Source organism: Moschus berezovskii, chromosome 2 (assembly GCF_049115385.1).
Source record: "Moschus berezovskii isolate FMDL1 chromosome 2, NW_MosBer_1.0, whole genome shotgun sequence".
Classification (NCBI taxonomy): Eukaryota; Metazoa; Chordata; class Mammalia; order Artiodactyla; family Moschidae; genus Moschus; species Moschus berezovskii.
In genome coordinates this window covers 128,943,295-128,963,835 of record NC_142461.1, presented here as the reverse complement: position 1 = coordinate 128,963,835, position 20,541 = coordinate 128,943,295, and the positions used below count along the sequence as shown (strand labels likewise).

Genomic DNA, 20,541 nt, shown 5'->3' with positions numbered 1-20,541 from the left:
AAATAGGTAAACAAGGACCTACTGCATATCACAGGGTACTATATTCAGTATTTTCTTATTATCTATAGTGGAAAAGAATTTGGAAAAGACTTTATATATACACATGAATATATATATAACTGAATCACTTCTGTACACTTAGAACTAAACATCATTGTAAATTAACTACACTTTAATAAAATACATATAATAACTGAATTCCAAATATTTATAAGATAAACAAGAGACATCAGTTCAGTTCAGTTCAGTCGCTCAGTCATAGAAGATACCAAAAGTGTCCAAATCAATTTTAAATGTGTGAGATAAGCAATGCATTTGGTGCATTAATGGTAGAGTTCACATTGAAGGGGAAGATATTAATATATATTCAGAAAAAGAAACCATCCAAAAAGAAACACTGAGAGAAAAATAAAAAAATAAGCAAAATTAGGGAATGTGGCTAAGATGGTAGAGAAGGGAGACCCCAGGCTTCCTTCCTTGATAATGGACATAACGAAATTAAAACTGTTTTCAGGGTAACTAAGAGAATGACACTAAGAAGCAGAAAAGACTTTCCATAAATAAATACAGAAAGAAGTAGCCACAATGAGATGGGTAGGAGACAAAGAGATGTAATATAGTCTAGTGTATCATCTTGGGGTCACTGACCCATAAACAACAGGATAATCACAACTGCAAAGGTTCTTCCCAAGGAGGAAAATGTCCAAGCTCAACATTAGGCTTCCCAGCCAGAAAGGTCCTGCACCAAGGAGACAAACCTCAAGAATATCTGGCTTTGAAAGTTAGCAGGACTTGAGTATGTAAGAACCAGTGGGTGGTAGGAAATAATGACTTTGCTCTAAAAAGGCACATGCAAATATATGTTCTGAGGCCCAGCACAGAGGCAGTAAGGTGAAAGAAGCATGGATCAGACAAGCTTGTTCATCTTGGAGAGATTCTTGGAAAGACAGGTGGCAACTGGCATTCCCTTTGGGGATGGGGAAGAGGGTGGCAGCCAGTTTTGGAGGCCTGTTTTACTACAAGAATACCAATGCTGGCAAGTACCATTTTGGAGCCCTCCTTTTAGGTTGTTAGCACTGAGGGATGACCGGCTCACAAGGGAGCTGAAAACAGTCCTGGGACCCATCTGGACTATACGACCAGCCTCATTGGGACACATCATCTCCCAACAGAGGCCTGGTACCTGCTCCATTCACCAGAGGTTCCCACAGCCAGTTTTACTAGGGCATGCATTGTCTACCAGTCAGGTGACTGAGGCATGGGACCCTTGGACCTTTCAACCAGATGTACCAGGAACCAGCTCTATCTACCAGTGGGCATGGCAGCCATCACGTGAGGCAGCACTTGGCAGTCAATCAGGCCATGTAGATCTGATATGAGACACCTTTCGAGCACATAGTTCTCATGACCAGAGGAGAGTGTACTGCTGGGCCTCAAAGGATATAACCCACATAAGCACACATCTTCATGACTTGGAAATGTAACCAATGTATCTAATACATAGAAATAAACAAAAAGAATTAGGCAATATGAGAGAAATATGTCCCAAACATAAACAAAACTTCAGAAAAGAAGAAAATAAGGGGAGACAAGCAATCTACCTGATAAAAGAGTTCAAGATTATGGGCATAAGATGCTCAAGGAACACAGAAGGAGATGGATGAACCAATGAGAAGTTTAACAAGCATTAGAAAACATAGAGACGAATCAAACAGAACTAATAAAATAGCTAAAAACAAACAAACAAAACACTAGAAGGAGTCAACAGATTAGCTGATACAGAGGAAGGGATCAGTGAACTGGAAGACAGAGTAGTTGGAATCACCTAAGCTGAACTGAAAGAAAGACAAAAGAGTTAAACAAAATGAGAGTTTAAGACAATTCTAGACATCAATCATACCATAATTTGCATTACAACAGTCACAGAAGGAGGAGAAGAGAGAAGGAAAGTGGCTGAGGACTTAGATGAAGAAAAAATAGATGAAAACTCATCTAATGTGGGAAAGAAAACAGCCATCCATGTCCAAGAAGCACAAAGAATCCCAATCAAGATCAACCAAAGAGGTTCACACCAATTTTTGGCAAAAATTCAAGAAAAGAAGGAATCTTGAAAGCAGCAGGGGAAAAGCAGGGGAAAATACTTATGTATCCATAAGACTCTGAGCTACATTTTCAGCAGAAATTTTGCACTCCAGAAAAGAGTGGTACAATATCTCAAAGTGATAAAAGGAAAAGTTACAACTAAGAATATTTAGCAAGGCTGTCATTCAAATCTGAAGGTCACCCCATGAATTTTGTAGGTAGGTGCCCAATATGCTACTGGAGATCAGTGGAGAAATAACTCCAGAAAGAATGAAGGGATGGAGCCAAAGCAAAACACATCCAGTTGTAGATGTGACTGGTGATAGAAGGGAGGTCCAATGCTGTAAAGAGCAATACTGCATAGGAACCTGGAATGTTAGGTCCATGAATCAAGGCAAATTGGAAGCGGTCAAATAGGAGATGGCAAGGGTAAATGTTGACATTCTAGGAATCAGTGAACTAAGATGGACTGGAATGGGTGAATTTAACTCAAATGACCATTATATCTACTCCTGTGGCCAGAATCCCTTAGAAGAAATGGAGTAGCCATCATGGTCAACAAAAGAGTGCAAAATGCAGTACTTGGATGCAATCTCAAAAATGACAGAATGATCTCTGTTTCCAAGGCAAACCATTCAATATCATGGCAACCAAAGTCTATGCCCAGACCAGGAATGCTGAAGAAGCTGAAGACCTACAAGACCTTTTAGAACTAACACTCAAAAAAGATGTCCTTTTCATTAAAGGGGACTGAAAATCAGTCTTGGGTGTTCACTGAAAGGACTGACGTTGAAGCTGAAACTTCAATATCTTGGCCACTTGATGCGAAGAGCTGACTCATTTGAAAAGACCCTGATATTGGGGAAGATTGAAGGCAGGAGGAGAAGGGGACAACAGAGGATGAGATGGTTGGATAGCATCACCGACTCAATGGACATGAGTTTGGGTAAATTCCAGGAGTTAGTGATGGACAGGGAGGCCTGGCGTGCTGCAGTTCATGGGCTCGCAAAGAGTCAGACAAGACTGAGCGACTGAACTGAACTGAAAAGCCCACTAAAAATTTTATAAGAAAGCCTAAAAGGACTGCTCTAAGCAGAAAAGAGCACAACTGCTGCTGCTGCTGCTAAGTCACTTCAGTCGTCTTCGACTCTGTGTGACCCCATAGACGGAAGCCCACCAGGCTCCCCCGTCCCTGGGGTTCTCCAGGCAAGAACACTGGAGTGGGTTGCCATTTCCTTCTCCAATGTGTGAAAGTGAAAAGTGAAAGTGAAGTCGCTCAGTCGTGTCTGACCCTTAGCGACCCCACGGACTGCAACTAGAAACATGAAAACACAAAAGGAAAAATCTCATTGGTAAAGGCACACAAACAGTAAAGGCAGTGGATCAGGCACTGATAAAACTAGTAGGATAGTTAAAAGACAAAAGTAGTAAAATCATATCCACAGTAAGTAGTCAAGTCAAAATGAAAATTGGTAGAGCAGTCGTGCCCGACTCTGTGATACCATGGACTATAGCCCATCAGGCTCCTCTGTCCATGGAGTTCTCCAGGCACAAGTACTGGAGTGGGTTGCCATTTCCTTCTTCAGGGGATCTTCCCGACCCAGGGATCGAACCTGGTTCTCCTGCATTGAAGGTAGATTCTATACCAACTGAGCTATTAGGGAAGCTCAACCTGGGGGTCCAGGTGAGGGATTCAGAACCCCCTAGGGAATTTGACTTTGGAGGCCAGTTGGATTTTATTACAGAACTTCCACAGGACTGCAGAAAAGACTCTTGGAGGGCACAAACAAAACCTTGTGCACACCAGGAGCTAGGAGAAAGGAGCGGTGTCCCGACAAGAGACTGAGTCACACTTGACTGTGAGTGTAGTTAAGTAGTTAAGGGATACACAAAAATTAGTTAAGGGATACCCCAAAATATATAAAATATAATATGCAAAAACATTAAAAGGGAGGGGAAATAAAACAGTAGGGTTCTTAGAAAGCATTTGAATTAAAGAAATAATCAATTAAAGGCAATCATATGTAATATATACATATATATATAAATACGTATATATATATATATATATATATATATATATATATATATATATACACATCAGTTCAGTTCAGTCACTCATTTGTATCCAACTCTTTGCGACCCCATGAATCACAGCACGCCAGGCCTCCCTGTCCATCAATTACTACCGGAGTTCACTCAAACTCATGTCCATCAAGTCGGTGATGCCATCGAGCCATCTCATTCTCTGTCGTCCCCGTCTCCTTCCACCCCCAATCCCTCCCAGATTCAGACTCTTTTCCAGTGAGTCAACTCGTCGCATGAGGTGGCCAAAGTATTGCAGTTTCAGCTTCAGCATCAGTCCTCCAATGAACACCCAGGACTGATCTCCTTTAGAATGGACTGGTTAGATCTCCTTGCAGTCCAAGGGACTCTCAAGAGTCTTCTCCAGCACCACAGTTCAAAAGCATCAATTCTTCGGCACTCAGCTTTCGTCACAGTCCAACTCTCACATCCCTACATGACCATAGCCTTGACTAGACGGACATTGGTTTGGCAAAGTAATGTCTCTGCTTTTTAATATGCTATCTAGGTTGGTCATAACTTTCCTTCCAAGGAGTAAGCGTCTTTTAATTTCATGGCTGTAATCAGCATCTGCAGTGATTTTGGAGCCCAAAAAAATAAAGTCTGACACTGTTTCCACTGTTTGCCCATCTATTTCCCATGAAGTGATGGGACCAGATATCATGATCTTTGTTTTCTGAATGTTGAGTTTCAAGCCAACCTTTTCACTCTCCTCTTTCAATTTCATCAAGAGGATTTTTAGTTCCTCTTCACTTTCTGCCATAAGGGTGGTGTCATCTGCACATCTCAGGTTATTGATATTTCTCCCAGCAATCTTGATTCCAGCTTGTGCTTCTTCCAGCCCAGCATTCCTCATGATGTACTCTGCATAGAAGTTAAATAAGCAGTACAACCTTGACGCACTCCTTTTCCTATTTGGAACCAGTCTCTTGTTCCATGTACAGTTCTGACTGTTGCCTCCTGACCTGCATACAGGTTTCTCAAGAGGCAGGTCAGGTGGTCTGGTATTCCTATCTCTTTCAGAATGTTCCACAGTTTATTGTGATCAACACAGTCAAAGGCTTTGGCATAGTCAATGAAGCAGAAATAGATGTTTTTCTGGAACTCTCTTGCTTTCTCCATGATCCAGCGGATGTTGGCAATTTGATCTCTGGTTCCTGTGCCTTTTCTAAAACCTGCTTGAACATCTGGAAGTTCACAATTCACATACTGCTGAAGCCTGGCTTGGAGAATTTTGAGCATGACTTTACTAGCGTGTGAGATGAGTGCAATTGTGTGGTAGTTTGAGCATTCTTTGGTATTCCCTTTCTTTGGGACTGGAATGAAGACTGACTTTTTCCAGTCCTGTGGCCACTGCTGAGTTTTCCAAATTTGCTGGCATATTGAGTGCAGTACTTTCACAGGATCATTGTTCAGGATTTGTAATAGCTCAACTGGCATTCCATCACCTCCACTAGCTTTGTTCGTAGTGATGCTTTCTAAGGCCCACTTGACTTCACATTCCAAGATGTCTGGCTCTAGGTCAGTGATCACGCCATCGTGATTATCTTCATCATGAAGATCATTTTGTACAGTTTTTCTGTGTATTCTTGCCACCTCGTCTTAACATCTTCTGCTTTAGTTAGGTCCATACCATTTCTGTCCTTTATCGAGCCCATCTTTGCATGAAATGCTCCCTTGATATCTCTAATTTTCTTGAAAAGATCTCTTGTATTTCCTATTCTGTTGTTTTCCTATCTTTGCATTGATCGCTGAGGAAGGCTTTCTTATCTCTCCTTGCTATTCTTTGGAACTCTGCACTCAGATGCTTATATCTTTCCTTTTCTCCTTTGCTTTTCGCTTCTCTTCTTTTCATAGATATTTGTAAGGCCTCCTCAGACAGCCATTTTGCTTTTTTGCATTTCTTTTCCATGGGGATGGTCTTGGTCCCTGTCTCCTGTACAATGTCATGAACCTCTGTCCAGAGTTCATCAGGCACTCTATCAGATCTAGTCCCTTAAATCTATTTCTTACTTCCACTGTATAATCATAAGGGATTTGATTTAGGTCATATCTGAATGGTCTAGTGGTTTTCCCCACTTTCTTCAATTTAAGTCTGAATTTGGCAATAAGGAGTTCATAATCTGAGCCACAGTCAGCTCCTGGTCTTGACAGCTTCTCCATCTTTGGCTGCAAAGAATATAATCAATTGGATTTCGGTGTTGACCATCTGGTGATGTCCATGTGTAGAGTCTTCTCTTGTGTTGTTGGAAGAGGGTGTTTGCCATGACCAGTGTGTTCTCTTGGCAAAACTCTATTAACCTTTTCCCTGCTTCATTTCGTGCTCCAAGGCCAAATTTGACTGTTACTCCAGGTGTTTCTTGACTTCCTACTTTTGCATTCCAGTCCCCTATAATGAAAATGACATCTTTTTTGGGTGTTAGTTCTAAAAGTTCTTGTAGGTCTTCATAGAACCGTTCAACTTCAGCTTCTTCAGCATTACTGGTTGGTGCATAGACTTGGATTACTGTAATATATATATAATTATACATACATACAGGTTTTATGCTTCCCAGGTTGCTCAGTTGTAAAGAATATGCCTGCCAATGCAGGGGACACAGGAGATGCAGGTTCGACCCCTGAGTTTGGAAGAGCCTCTGGAGTAGGAAATGGCAATCCACCCCAGCACTGTTTCCTGGAGAATTCTATGGACAGAGTAGCCTGACAGGCTGTAGTCCTTGTGGTCATAAAAACAAAACTGAGGTACTGAGCATGCACATACATTTTTACAGTAACCACAAATCAAAAACGTGTAATACAACACAAAAGAAGAGAAACAGACTCAATAACAATATTAAAGATACTCATAAAATTACAATGGAAGAGAGAAAAAGATTAAATGACTGAAAAAGAACCTACAGAACAACCAGAAATCAATGAACAAAATGGAAATAAGTACATCAGTTCAATTCAGTTCAGTTGCTCAGTCGTGTCCGACTCTTTGCGACCCCATGAATCACAGTACACCAGACCTCCCTGTCCATCACCAACTCCCGGAGTTCACTCAAACTCATGTCCATCAAGTCAGTGATGCCATCCAGCCATCTCATTCTCTGTTGTCCCCGTCTCCTCCTGCCCCCAATCCCTCCCAGCATCAAAGTCTTTTCCAGTAAGTCAGCTCTTCACATGAGGTGGCCAAAGTATTGGAGCTTCAGCTTTAGCATCAGTCCTTCCAATGAACACCCAGGACTGATCTCTTTTAGAATGGACTGGTTGGATCTCCTTGCAGTCCAAGGGACTCTCAAGAGTCTTCTCCATCTCCACAGTTCAAAAGCATCAATTATTTGGTGATCAGCTTTCTTCACACATATCAGTAATTATCAATATTTTATATCTAAATGGATTAAATGTTTCAGTCAAATGACAGAATGGCTGAATGAATATAAAAACAAAACCCATACATCTGCTACCTGCAGGTTGATCTAAAGACACACAAACTGAAAGTAAGGGGATGGAGAAAGTATTCCATACAAAATCTGTGGTAGCAAAACTTTTATCAGACAAAATAGACTTTCAAACATAGACTATAACAAAAAACAGAGGGATATTACATAATGAAGAAAATATTGATCTAGGAAGATATAACAATTGGAAATACATATGTACCCAATATGCTGCTACTGCTAAGTCACTTCAGTCGTGTCCGACTCTGTGTGACCCCATAGACGGAAGCCCACCAGGCTCCCCCTTCCCTGGGATTCTCCAGGCAAGAACACTGGAGTGGGTTGCCATTTCCTTCTCCAATGTGTGAAAGTGAAAAGTGAAAGTGAAGTCGCTCAGTCGTGTCCAACCCTTAGCGACCCCACGGACTGCAGCCTACCAGGCTCCTCCATCCATGGGATTTTCTAGGCAATAGTACTGGAGTGGCTTGCCATTGCCTTCTCCATGTACCCAATATAGGAGCACCTAAATACACAACATCATGAGGAATGCTGGGCTGGAAGAAGCACAAGCTGGAATCAAGAATGCTGGGAGAAATATCAATAACCTCAGATATGCAGATGACACCACCCTTATGGCAGAAAGTGAAGAGGAACTCAAAAGCCTCTTGATGAAAGTGAAAGAGGAGAGTGAAAAGGTTGGCTTGAAGCTCAACATTCAGAAAACAAAGATCATGGCATCTGGTCCCATCACTTCATGGGAAATAGATGGAAAAACAGTGGAAACAGTGTCAGACTTTATTTTTTGGGGCTCCAAAATCACTGCAGATGCTGACTGCAGCAATGAAATTAAAAGACGCTTACTCCTTGGAAGGAAAGTTATGACCAACCTTGATAGTATATTAAAAAGCAGTGACATTACTTTGCCAACCAAGGTCCATCTAGTCAAGGCAATGGTTTTTCCCGTGGTCATGTATGGATGTGAGAGTTGGACTGTGAAGAAGGCTGATCGCTGAAGAATCGATGCTTTTGAACTGTGGTGTTGGAGAAGACTCTTGAGAGTCCCTTATACTGCAAGGAGATCCAACCAGTCCATTCTAAGGGAGATCAATCCTGGATGTTCATTGGAGGGACTGATGCTAAAGCTGAAACTGCAATACTTTGGCCACCTCATGCGACGAGTTGACTCACTGGAAAAGACTCTGATGCTGGGAATGGTTGGGGGCGGGAGGAGAAGGGGACGACGGAGAATGAGATGGCTGGATGGCATCACCGACTCTGTGGACATGAGTTTGAGTGTACTCCGGGAGTTGGTGATGGACAGGGAGGCCTGGCGTGCTGTGATTCATGGGGTCGCGGAGAGTCGGACACGACTGAGTGACTGAACTGAACTGAAATACACAAAGCAAATACTAACAAGGATAAAGGGAGAAATTGACAGTAATACAATTACAGTAGGGGACAATAACAACTTCACTTACATTACCTGACAGATCATCTAGACAGAAGATCAATACAGAAACACTAGCCTTAAATACAAATTAAATGGTGGATGTATATAATATCCCATCAAAAAGCAACAGAATACACATTCCAGTACACATGTGACATTCTCCAGGACAGATCAATCACATGTTAGACCAGAAAACAAATCTAAATAAATTTAAGATGACTGAAATCATATCAAACATTTCTTTCTATCACCACAAGAAAAGAAAATTGTAAAAAAAAACAAAAATATGTGTATATGTAGGCTAGACAATATGCTACTAAACAGCCAATGGGTCGCTGAAGAATTCAAACTAAAAATACCGGAGACAAAAGAAAATGGAAACACAATGATCCAAAATCTATGGGAAGTAACTTTTCTAAGAGGGAACGTAAAAGAAGTTCTAAGAGGGACATTTACAGCAATAGAAGCTTAAACAGGGAACAAAATTCTCAAATAAACAACCAAATCTACACCCAAAGGAACTAGAAAAAGAACAAACAAACTCAGAGTTAGTAGAAGGAAAGAAGTCATACAGATCAGAGCAGACTAAATGGAACAAAGACTAAAAAAAGTTGGAAAATATCAATGACAATAAGATCTGGTTCTTTGAAAAGATAAACAAAATTGAAAAATCTTTAGCCAGGCTCATCAAGAAACAGAGGGCCCAAATAAAATCAGAAATGCAAAAGAAGTTATAATCAACACCATAAAAATACAAAAGATCATAAGAGATTATGATGAACAGTTGTATCCCAATAAAATATACAATCTAGAAGAAATATACATTCCTAGAAATGTATAATCTCCCAAGACTGAACTGAGAAGAAGATAAAATATGAAGAAAGAAATTACCAGTAATGAAATTTAATCAACAGGACCAGAAGTCTTTACTGATGAATACTACCAATATTTTTAGGAGACTTACTACCTATCCCTCTCAAACAATTCCAAAATATCAAAGAGGAAGGAAGGGTCTTCCAAACTCATTCTAGGAGACCAGCATCACCCTGAAACAAGACAAAAACAGCACTCAAAAAAGGAAATTACAGGTCATTATCAATGGCAGACGCAGATGTAAATACCCTCAAAATATAAAAAGTCAGAATTTGACAATACTTTATATGGATCACACCCCATGATCAAGTGGGATTTGTCTGAAAAGTATGTTTCAGTACCTGCAAAGAAATCAATATGATACATATTAACAGTGTGAAAAATAGAAATCATGCAATTATCTCAATCAATGCAGAAAAAAGTGTTGACAAAATTCAATATCTATTTATGATAAACACTCTCCTATGGCTGACTCATGTTGATGTTTGGCAGAAATCAACATAATTCTGTAAAGCATTTATCCCACAATAAAAAATTAAAGAAAAACTCTCCACAAAGTAGGTGACAGGGGAAGCATACCCCAACATAATAAAGGTCATATGTGATAAACCTACAGCCAACATCATAGTTAATGGTGAAAAGTTGAAAGCATTTCCTCTAAGATAAGGAATAAGACAAGGATGTGCCATCCCACTACTTTTATTGAATACAGTATGGAAGTCGTTTTGAAGAGGCAGAGGAACCAGAGATAAAATTGCCAGCATTTGTTGGATCATAGAGAAAGCAAGAGGGTTAAAAAAAAAAAATCTACTTCTTCTTCGTTTACTACACTAAAATCTTTGACTATCTGGATCACAACAAACCAGAAAATTCTTATAGATATGGGAGTACCAGACCACCTTATCTGTCTCCCAAGAAAGTTAAATGCAGGTCAAGAAGCACCAGTTAGAATGGACATGGAAGACTTGACTGGTTCCAAATTGAGAAAGGAGTATGACAAGACTGTACACTGTCACCTTGCTTATTTAACTTAAATGCAGAGTACATCACACAAAACACTAGACTGGATGAATCACAAGCTGGAATCAAGATTGCTGGAAGAAATATCAACAACCTCAGATATGAAGATGATACCACTTTAATGGCAGAAAGTAAAGATGAACTAAAGAGCCTCTTGATGAAGGTTAAAGAGGTGAGTGAGCTGGCTTGAAACTCAGAATTCAAAAAACAAAGAACATGGCATCTGGTCCCATCACTTCATGGCAAATAGAAGAGGACAAAGTGAAAGCAGTGACAGATTTTCTTTTCTTGGACTCCAAAATTACTGAAGATGGTGACGGCAATCATGAAATTAAGACACATGCTCCTTGGAAGAAAAGCTATAGCAAATCTAGACAAGTATTCAAAAAGCAGAGGTATCACTTTGTTGACAAAAGTCCATATAGTCAAAGCTATGGTTTTTCCAGTTGTTATGTACAGATGTGGGAGTTGTACCATAAAGAAGGCTGAGCACAATTCAATGCTTTCAAATTGTGGTGCTGTTCACAGAAGACTCTTGAGAGTCCCTTGGACTGAGATCAAAACAATTAATCCTAAAGGAAATCAACCCTGAATATTCACTGGAAGGCCTGATGCTGAAGCTCCAATACTTTGACCACTTGATGCAAAGAACTGACTCACTGGAAAAGATCCTGAGGCTGTACAGACAGAAAGCAAATGGAGAAGGGGGCTGAGATGGTTTGATAGCATCACTGACTCAAAGGACATGAATTAGAGCAAACACCAGGAGGTAGTGGAGGACAGAGGGGCCTGGTGAGCTACAGTTCAGGAGAGAACAAAGAGTCAGACATAACTTAGCAACTGAACACTATAAGGCCTAACCATAACAGTCAGACAAGTAAAGAAATGAACTGTATCCAAATTGGAAAAGAAGATGTAAAACTGTTTGCAGATGACATGATATTATATACAGAAAATCCTAAAGATAACCCCAAATTTATTAGAATAAATGAATTCAGTAAGATTGCAGGATACAAAATTAATAATCACAAGTCATGTTTCTACAAACCAACAATGAACTAATAGAGAAATTAAGGATCAATCTCATTTACAATTGCATCAAAAAGAATACATTACCTAGGAATAACTCTAACAAAGAAGATAAAAGACTTAAAATCACAAACTGTAAGACATTAATGAAATAAATTTAAGACAACACAAAAAATTGGAAAGATATACTGTGCTCCCAAATTGGAAGAATTAATACTGTTAAAATGACCATATTTCCCAAGGCAATGTACAGATTCAATGTAAACCCTATTAAAATACCAATAGCATTTACGGAACTAGAACAAATAATTCTAAAATTGGTATGACAACATAAAAGTTTTTGAGATAGATAAGGGTCTTTTCTCAAAATAATCTTGAAAAAGATGTTCAAAATCATAATCCCTGGTTTTAAACTATATTACAAAGCTACAGTAATCAAAACAGTATGGAGCTGGCACAAAAGCAGACACATATATCACTACAACAGAAGAGAGAGCCCAGAAATAAACCAGCACTTATATGGTCAATTAATTTACAACAAAGGAGGCATAGATGTACAATAGGAAAAAGACAGCTTCTTCACTAAATGGTATTGGGGAAACTGGACAGCTAAAGGGAAAAGATAAAACTGATTTACTTTCTCATACCCATATACAAAAAGAATTCAAAATGGATTAAGGATTTAAATGTTTAAGATTCCAAAACAAAAAACTCCTAGAGAAAACAGGTATTTTGACATAAATTTTAGCATTATTATTACTAGTCTGATCTGGCTCTTCAGGCAAAAAATAATAATAATAAATAAACAAATGAGACTGCAAAAAACTAAAACTTTTTTAGACATGTAGATTCTTGGCAAAACAAAAAGGCAGTTTACTGAATGGGAGAAGATATTTGTAAATTATATATACCCAATAAAAGGTCAGTATCCAAAATATAAAATGGAATCATATAACTTATCACAAAGAAACAAAGAACCCAACCAAAAATGGGCAGAGGACTTGAATGGACATTTTTCTAAAAAGCATACTGATGGCCAAAAAACATATGAAAAGATTCTCAACATCACGAATCTTCAGGAAAACGCAAATCAAAATCACAATGAGTACCACCACACCTCTGCCAGAATTGCTATCATTAAAATCACAACTAATAACAAGTGGTAAGGAAAGTGAAAAAGTTGGCTTAAAGTTCAACATTCAGAAAACTAAGATCATGGCATCCAGTCCCATGACTTCATGGCAAATAGATGGGGAAACAGTGGCTGAATTTATTTTTCTGAGCTCTAAAATCACTGCAGATGGTGATTGCAGCCATGAAATTAAAAGACACTTAGTCCTTGGAAGAAAAGCAATGACCAACCTAGACAGCATATTAAAAAGCAGAGACATTACTTTGTTAACAAATGTTCATCTAGTCAAGGCTATGGTTTTTCCAGTGGTCATGTATGGATGTGAGAGTTGGACTATAAAGAAAGCTGAGCATAGAAGAATTGATGCTCTTGAACTGTGGTGTTGGAGAAGACTCTTGAGAGTCCCTTGGATAGGAAGGAGATCTAACTAGTCCATCCTACAGGAAATCAGTCCTGAATATTCATTGGAAGGACTGATGTTGAAGCTGAAATTCCAATCCTTTGGCCACCTGATGTGAAGAGCTGACTCATTTGGAAAGACCCTGATGCTGGGAAAGATTGAGGGCAGGAGGAGAAGGGGACAACAGAGGATGAGATGGTTGGATGGCATCACCGACTTCATGGACATGAGTTTGGGTAGACTCTGGGAGCTGGTGATGGACAGGGAGGCCTGGCGTGCTGCAGTCCATGGGGTTGCACAGAGTAGGACATGACTGAGAGACTGAACTAAACTGAACTGAAGGATGCGGAGAAAAGGGAACCCTCAAGGGACTGTTGTCTGGATTATAAATTATAAGCTGCTGCTGCTGCTAAGTTACTTCAGTCGTGTCTGACTCTGTGTGACCCCATAGACGGAAGCCCACCAGGCTCCCCCATCCCTGGGAGAAGCCATTACAGAAAACAGTATGTAAAATCCTAAAAAAAATTAAAAATAGAGCTACCATATGACCCAGCAATTTCACTTCTGGATATTTAATCAAAGGAAATACAAACACTAATACAAAAGCTTCAGGCACTCAAGTGTTCACTGCAGTAGTATTAACAGTAGCCAAGAAAATGAAGCAACCTAAGTGTTCATCCATAGTCAAATGGATAACTAAGATGTGATCACACAAAATGGAATATTATTTAGCCATTGAAAATTTTCAATATTGCCATTTGTGACAACATGGACAATCTAAAAGATATTCTGCTAAGTGAAATAATTCACAGTAAGACAAATGCGACATAATATCAAATGTAGAACCTAAAAAATAAAACTAACAAATTTAGACACAGACAAGAAACAGATGGTTTCCAGAAAGGAGTTTGGTGGGAAGAAGATGTAGGGTATTAACAGGTACAAATCTCAAGTTATCTAATGAATTAAAGGGACAAAATATACAGCAACTGGAATATAGTCAATAATATAAATCAGTTTGTATAACAAAGTTTACTAGACTTATTGTGGTGATAATTTTATAATGTATGGATGTGTCAAATCATTATATAATATACCTGAAGCTAACATAATACTGTACACTACTATATTTCAATTAAAGCACTACAAAATGAAAAACATCATTAAGATCCGGTGCAATGTCAAGCAGCCTAATATCTCTGTAGAGAGGCAAGAAAGGACAAAATAAATATTTGACAGTAATGTCCACCAAAATCACTTCTATTAAACATTATACTGGAGGTTCTAGCCAATGCAATCAGGCAAGAAAAGGAACTAAAAAGCATCCATGTTTAATGAGCATCAAGATCATTTGCAGTACCATGATCATTTAAGTAGAACATAAGTTGGCACCTACAATAAAACTACTAGAGCTAGTAAGTGCTTTTATCCATATAAGGTATAAGATGAATATTAAAAATTGATTTCCTATATCCCAACATAAAATAACTGGAATTTAAAATTAAAAATGCAAATTACAATATATTAAATTATGAAATATATAGGAATAAATATAGCAAAAGATGTGCAAAAGCTGTATACTTCAAATTATATAAGTAAATGATAAGAAAAATTAAGAAGACATAAATAAATCGAGGTATCTGGTTCGTGAGTTGGAAGATCCAATATAATCAAGAGATCAATTCTGCCCAAAATGACCTATACAGTCAATACAATTCCCATCAAAACCTCAGCAAAATTTCCTGGCAAACATTGACAATATGGTTTAAAAATTTATATAGAAATATAAATGTAAATATAGATTAACCAAAACAACCCTGAAACAGAAAACCAAACTTGGAAAACTAAAATTACTGATTTAAAGAATTATTAAATGTATAATTGAGATAAGACAAATAGGTAAAAAAACAGAAAACAGGAGTAAAGTTAGACTAATGAAATTCATTTTTGACAAAGAAGCTAAGATAAATCTTAAAATTTTTTGATAACTATGAAACAAACACATAATTTGAGTAAAAATACAAGTAATGTCAAATCTAAAAGAAAAGAATATAGATTATAGTAACACATAAAAATGAATTGAAAAGCTTTTACATTAAAACATAATTCAAAAAGACAATTTGGAATAGCTGCACTGGAATTAAAAAAGCCAATTTATAATAGCTGCACTGGAAATTTCCAACAATTCAAACTGCTCTGCCATTAAGATGCTTCAAGCAGCCTTTGGTGTTACCATGCCTACCATCAGTGGTCATGTTTAAGGGGCATGCCCAGTGCCAGAATTTGATTGAGACGAGTTTGTGAAGACACAGTAAATGTCATCAGGTGAAAATTAAGTGGAAACCTGGGGCATTCTGTTGCTTCACCTAAAAGAATGAAATTAGAATATTCACTAACACCATACACAAAAATAAACTCAAAATGGATCAAAGACCTAAATGTAAGGCCAGATGTTATAAGACTCTTAAGAGGAAAATATAGCCAGAACACTCTTTGACATAAATCACAACTATATCTTTTTTTGATCCACCTCCTAGAGTAATGAAAAGGGGGAAAAAAAAAAACAGAACCTAATTAAACTTAAAAGTTTCTGCACAGCAATAGAAACCATAAACAAAAAGGGAGAATATATTTGCAAATGAGACAGAAAAGGAATTAGTCTCCAAAATTTACAAATAGCCCCTTCAGCTCAGTCAGAAAAACACACAGCTCAATCAAAAATAAGCAGAAGATCTAAATAGACATTTCTCCAAAGACATACGGATGGCCAAAAAGCATATGAAAAGACAGTAGTTCTATTTTTAGTTTATTTAAGGAATCTCCATACTATTCTCCATAGTGGTTGTACATTGCCATACCAGTGTAGAAGAGTTCCCTTTTTTATCCACACCTTCTCCAGCATTGACTGATTGTAGACTTTTTGATGATGATCATTCTGACCAGTATGAGGTGATATCACATTGTACTTTTGATTTGCATTTCTCTGATAATTAGTGGAGAATAATATGGAGATTCCTTAAATAAACTAAAAATAGAACCACTACATATGACCTACTAACTCCACTACTGGCCACGTATCCAGAGAAAACTATAGTCCAAAAGGATACACACTCTCCTGTGTTCATTGGAGCATTATTCACAATAGCCAAAACATGGAAGCAATTTAAATGTCCATTGATAGAGGAATGGATAAAGAAGATGTGGTACATATGTACAACAGAAAATTACTCAGCCATAAAAGATGAAATAATAATGCCATTTGTAGCAACATAGATGGGCCTGGATAGAGATTATCTCACTAAGTCAAACAGAAAAGACAAATGTTTTATGATATTACTCATATTAAAAAACAAATGAACTTATTCACAAAACAGAAACAGGCTTACAGATATTGAAAACAAACATATGGTTACAAAAGGGGAAATGTGAGATGGTGGAGGAATAAATCAGAAGCTTGTGATAACACACACAAAACACTACTATATATATGATAGATAACCAACAAGGACCTACTGTATAGAACAGTAAACTGTACTCAATATTCTGTGATAACCTACATGAGAAAAGAATCTTAACTGGAATAAATACATGTATAACTGAATCACTTTTCTGTACATCTGATTCTAACTCAACACTGTAAATCAACTATGTGCTATGCTTAGTCGCTCAGTCATGTCAGACTCTGTGACCTCACGGACTGTAGCCTGGCTGCTCTGTCCATGGGGATTCTCCAGGCAAGAATACTGGAGTGAGTTACCACACTTTCCTCCAGGGGATCTTCCCAACCTAGGGATCGAACTCAGGTCTCCTGCACTGCATTCCAATTAAAATGTGGTGAAAAATTAAATATTAGAAAATAATAATTATAGTAAATTCAAGTAAGCTGAGATTGCCATATGAACAATGAGTCACTAACAATACTAAAGTGTACATGTAAGAAGTCTAGAGGGCTTCCTTAGGGGTCACAAAAGAGTTGGACATGACTTAGCAACTAAACAACAACAACAGAATGGTAGAATAAAAGATTAATATATTTCAATTTCAATATTTAAAACATTATATAGCAGTATATATCAGTATAACCAAACTATGTAAATCTTACACATAGGATTGTCAACAAGAAATTACCTAAAATAATTATTTAGATTATTTCAGGTAACATTTATTGACATAGAGTTGTCAATGTTATTTTGTTAATAAAAAAGCAATCTACAAAAGAATCTATAAGGAATAATAAGATGAATGTATGTATTCATTCAAATATATAAACATTCATAGAAGTATTACACAATGTGTAAGAATACAGTTGTGTGTGTATGTATATCAATAAATTAATATGGTGGTGATGGAATCACAAACATTTTATTTCTCTTTATACTGATTTATACTCTAAATAATAAAATATTGCATATTATTTAAAGTTCAAAACAAGTATTCTGAGAAGATTAACTGGTGGGGAAAAACCGAGAACTTGCTTCAAAATTATAATTCTAATAAAACATTCAGTTATATAAATTTTTTCTATAGGAATTACAAGTGTAGTTTATGGTGTGAGATAAAGTCAAAAGTAGTTTTATCAAATAATAGGGAAGTACTTTTTATATTACAGTCACAATATAACATGACCAAATACAATAAAAATTTTATAACTTTCACTTTGTATAATACAAATCATTTGGGGTAACTTCTATTGCCATCTCACAAAGTGAACTACATTCAAAAATCAAAACTATCAAAAGCACATCCTCAATCAGCCCCAATCAGAGGTTAAATCTCACCCTACCTTTTTGTCAGTCTCTTCTCTGTTTTTACGCCGTTGTTCCTCTATCCTAGCTTCCCTTTTAACATCTTCTCCAATCCTTGTCAGAAGTAACATCTCTTTTGTCTTCCATTCCTAAAGAGCACCATGTTACCATATTCAGTATGCATACACAATTAACCTTTGTATTTTGTCCACTACCAACAAGCAAGTTATTTAGAACAAGTCAAGAGCCTAACAGAAATCAGACCAAGCATAAGTATTAGGTTGGTGAAAAAGCAATTGCAGTTCTGTGAATTTTAAATCATTAAAAATAGGCTTAAGCACATCTTTATTAATCAAAATAGGCACTGTTACAATCAACACATTTTTGCCACTGAGAAATAAGTTTGCTAACTCCTGTAGCATAAAAATCTGTGCTTCATGCTTTGAGATTCATTGAACTCTTGGAAAGCATTTTCTGCTTCCTGCTGGTTGTGGAAGTGCTCTCCAAGCAAAAAGTTGTCGAGATGCCTTACGAAGTGGTAGTCAGTTTGTGAGAGGTCAGGTGAATATGGCAGATTAGGCAAAATTTCAAAGCCCAATTCATTCAACTTTTGAAGCACTAGTTGTACGATGTGTGGTTGGGCACTGTCAAGAAGTGGACACATATTCATGACCAGTGCCAGCTGTAGGCATTGCAGTTTTCGGTGCATCTCATCAATTTGCTGAGCATACTTCTCAGATGTAATGGTTTTGATGGGGATTCAGAAAGCTATAGTGGGTTAAGCTGATAGCAGATAACCAAATAGTGACCATGACACTTTATTGATGACGGTTTGCTTTGGGAAGTATTTTGGAGTTTTTCTTGGTCCGACAACTGAGCTGGTCATCTCACTGCCAGTTGTCACATAAAATCGACTTTTCGCCACACATCACAATTTGATTGAGAAATGGTTCATTGTTGTTGTGTAGAATATGATGATACGTCAACGATTTTTTAATTTGCAGTCAGCTCATTAGGTATCCACTTAATAAGCTTTGTCACCTTTCCAATTGGCTTCAAAAGCCAAATGACCATAGAATAGTCAAAGTTCAGTTCTGCAACTTCTCATGTAGTTCTTCGAAGATCAGCTTCGATGGTCTTCTCAATTGGTTGCTGTCAACTTCCAATGACTGGCCACTGTGCTTTTCATCTTCAAGGCTCTCGTCTCCTTTGCAAAACTTGAACAGCCACTGCACTACAGGTTCATTAGCAGTTCCTGGACCAAATACATCGTTGATGTTGTGAGCTGTCTCCACTGCTTTATGACCCATTTTGAAGTTGAATAAGAAAAGTGTTTAAATTTTCTTTTTGTCTAACATCATTTCTGTTTGCTGTTGTTGTTCAGTTGCCAAGTCATGTATGACTATTCATGATCCCATAGACTGCAGCATGTTAGGCTTCCCTGTCCTTCACTATCTTCCAGAGTTTGCCCATGATCACATACATTGCATTGGTGATGCCATAAACTATCTCATTCCCTGTCACTTTCTTCTCCTTCTGCCAACAATCTTTCTCAGCATTAGAGTGTTTTCCAATGAGTCAGCTGTTCGAATCAGGTGGCCAAAGTACTGGAGCTTCAGCATTAATCATTCTAATGAATATCCAGGGTTGATTTCCTTTAAGATTGATTGGTTTGATCTCCTTTCTGTCCAAGGGACTCTCAAGAGTCACCCCTAGCAGCAGGGTTCAAAGGCATTAATGCTTCAGCATTCTCCCTTCTTTATTTTCCAGCTCTCACAACTGAACCTGACTACTGAAAGGCCATAGCCTTAACTATATGGGCCTTTGTTGGCATAGGGATGTTTTTGCTTTTTAACACACTGGCTAGATTTGTCATAGCTTTCCTGCCAAGAAGCAGTTCAGTCAGTTTAGTTGCTCAGTTGAGTCTGATTATTTGTGACCAAATGGACTGCAGCATGACAGGTTTCCCTGTCCATCACCAACTTCTGAAACTTGCTTATCTCTATCGAGTTGATGATGCCATCCAACCATCTCATCCTCTGTTGTCCCCTTTCTCTCCTGCCTTTGATCTTGTCCATCATCAGGGTCTTTCCAATGACTCAGTTCATTGCATCAGGTGGCAAAAGTATTGGGGTTTCAGATTCAGCATCAGTCCTTCCAATGAATATTCAGCTGTCCATCACACTTTCTTTAGGATTCACTGACTTCCTTTAGGATTGACTGGTTTGAATTCCCTGCAGTCCAAGGGACTCTCAAGAGTCTTCTCCAACACCACACTTCAGGTCAGTTCAATTCAGTTGCTC

General features: G+C 38.0%; 1 protein-coding gene across 1 annotated transcript in view; it reads right to left on the bottom strand.

Annotated features, from left to right (window-relative positions):
• Positions 1-20,541, bottom strand: part of FSIP2 (fibrous sheath interacting protein 2) — a 149,289-nt gene that overhangs the window by 112,706 nt on the left and 16,042 nt on the right. The window contains exon 7 of the mRNA XM_055398640.2: positions 18,277-18,387. Coding sequence (XP_055254615.2) covers positions 18,277-18,387 — 111 coding nt within the window. The remainder of the gene's footprint in view (positions 1-18,276; positions 18,388-20,541) is intronic.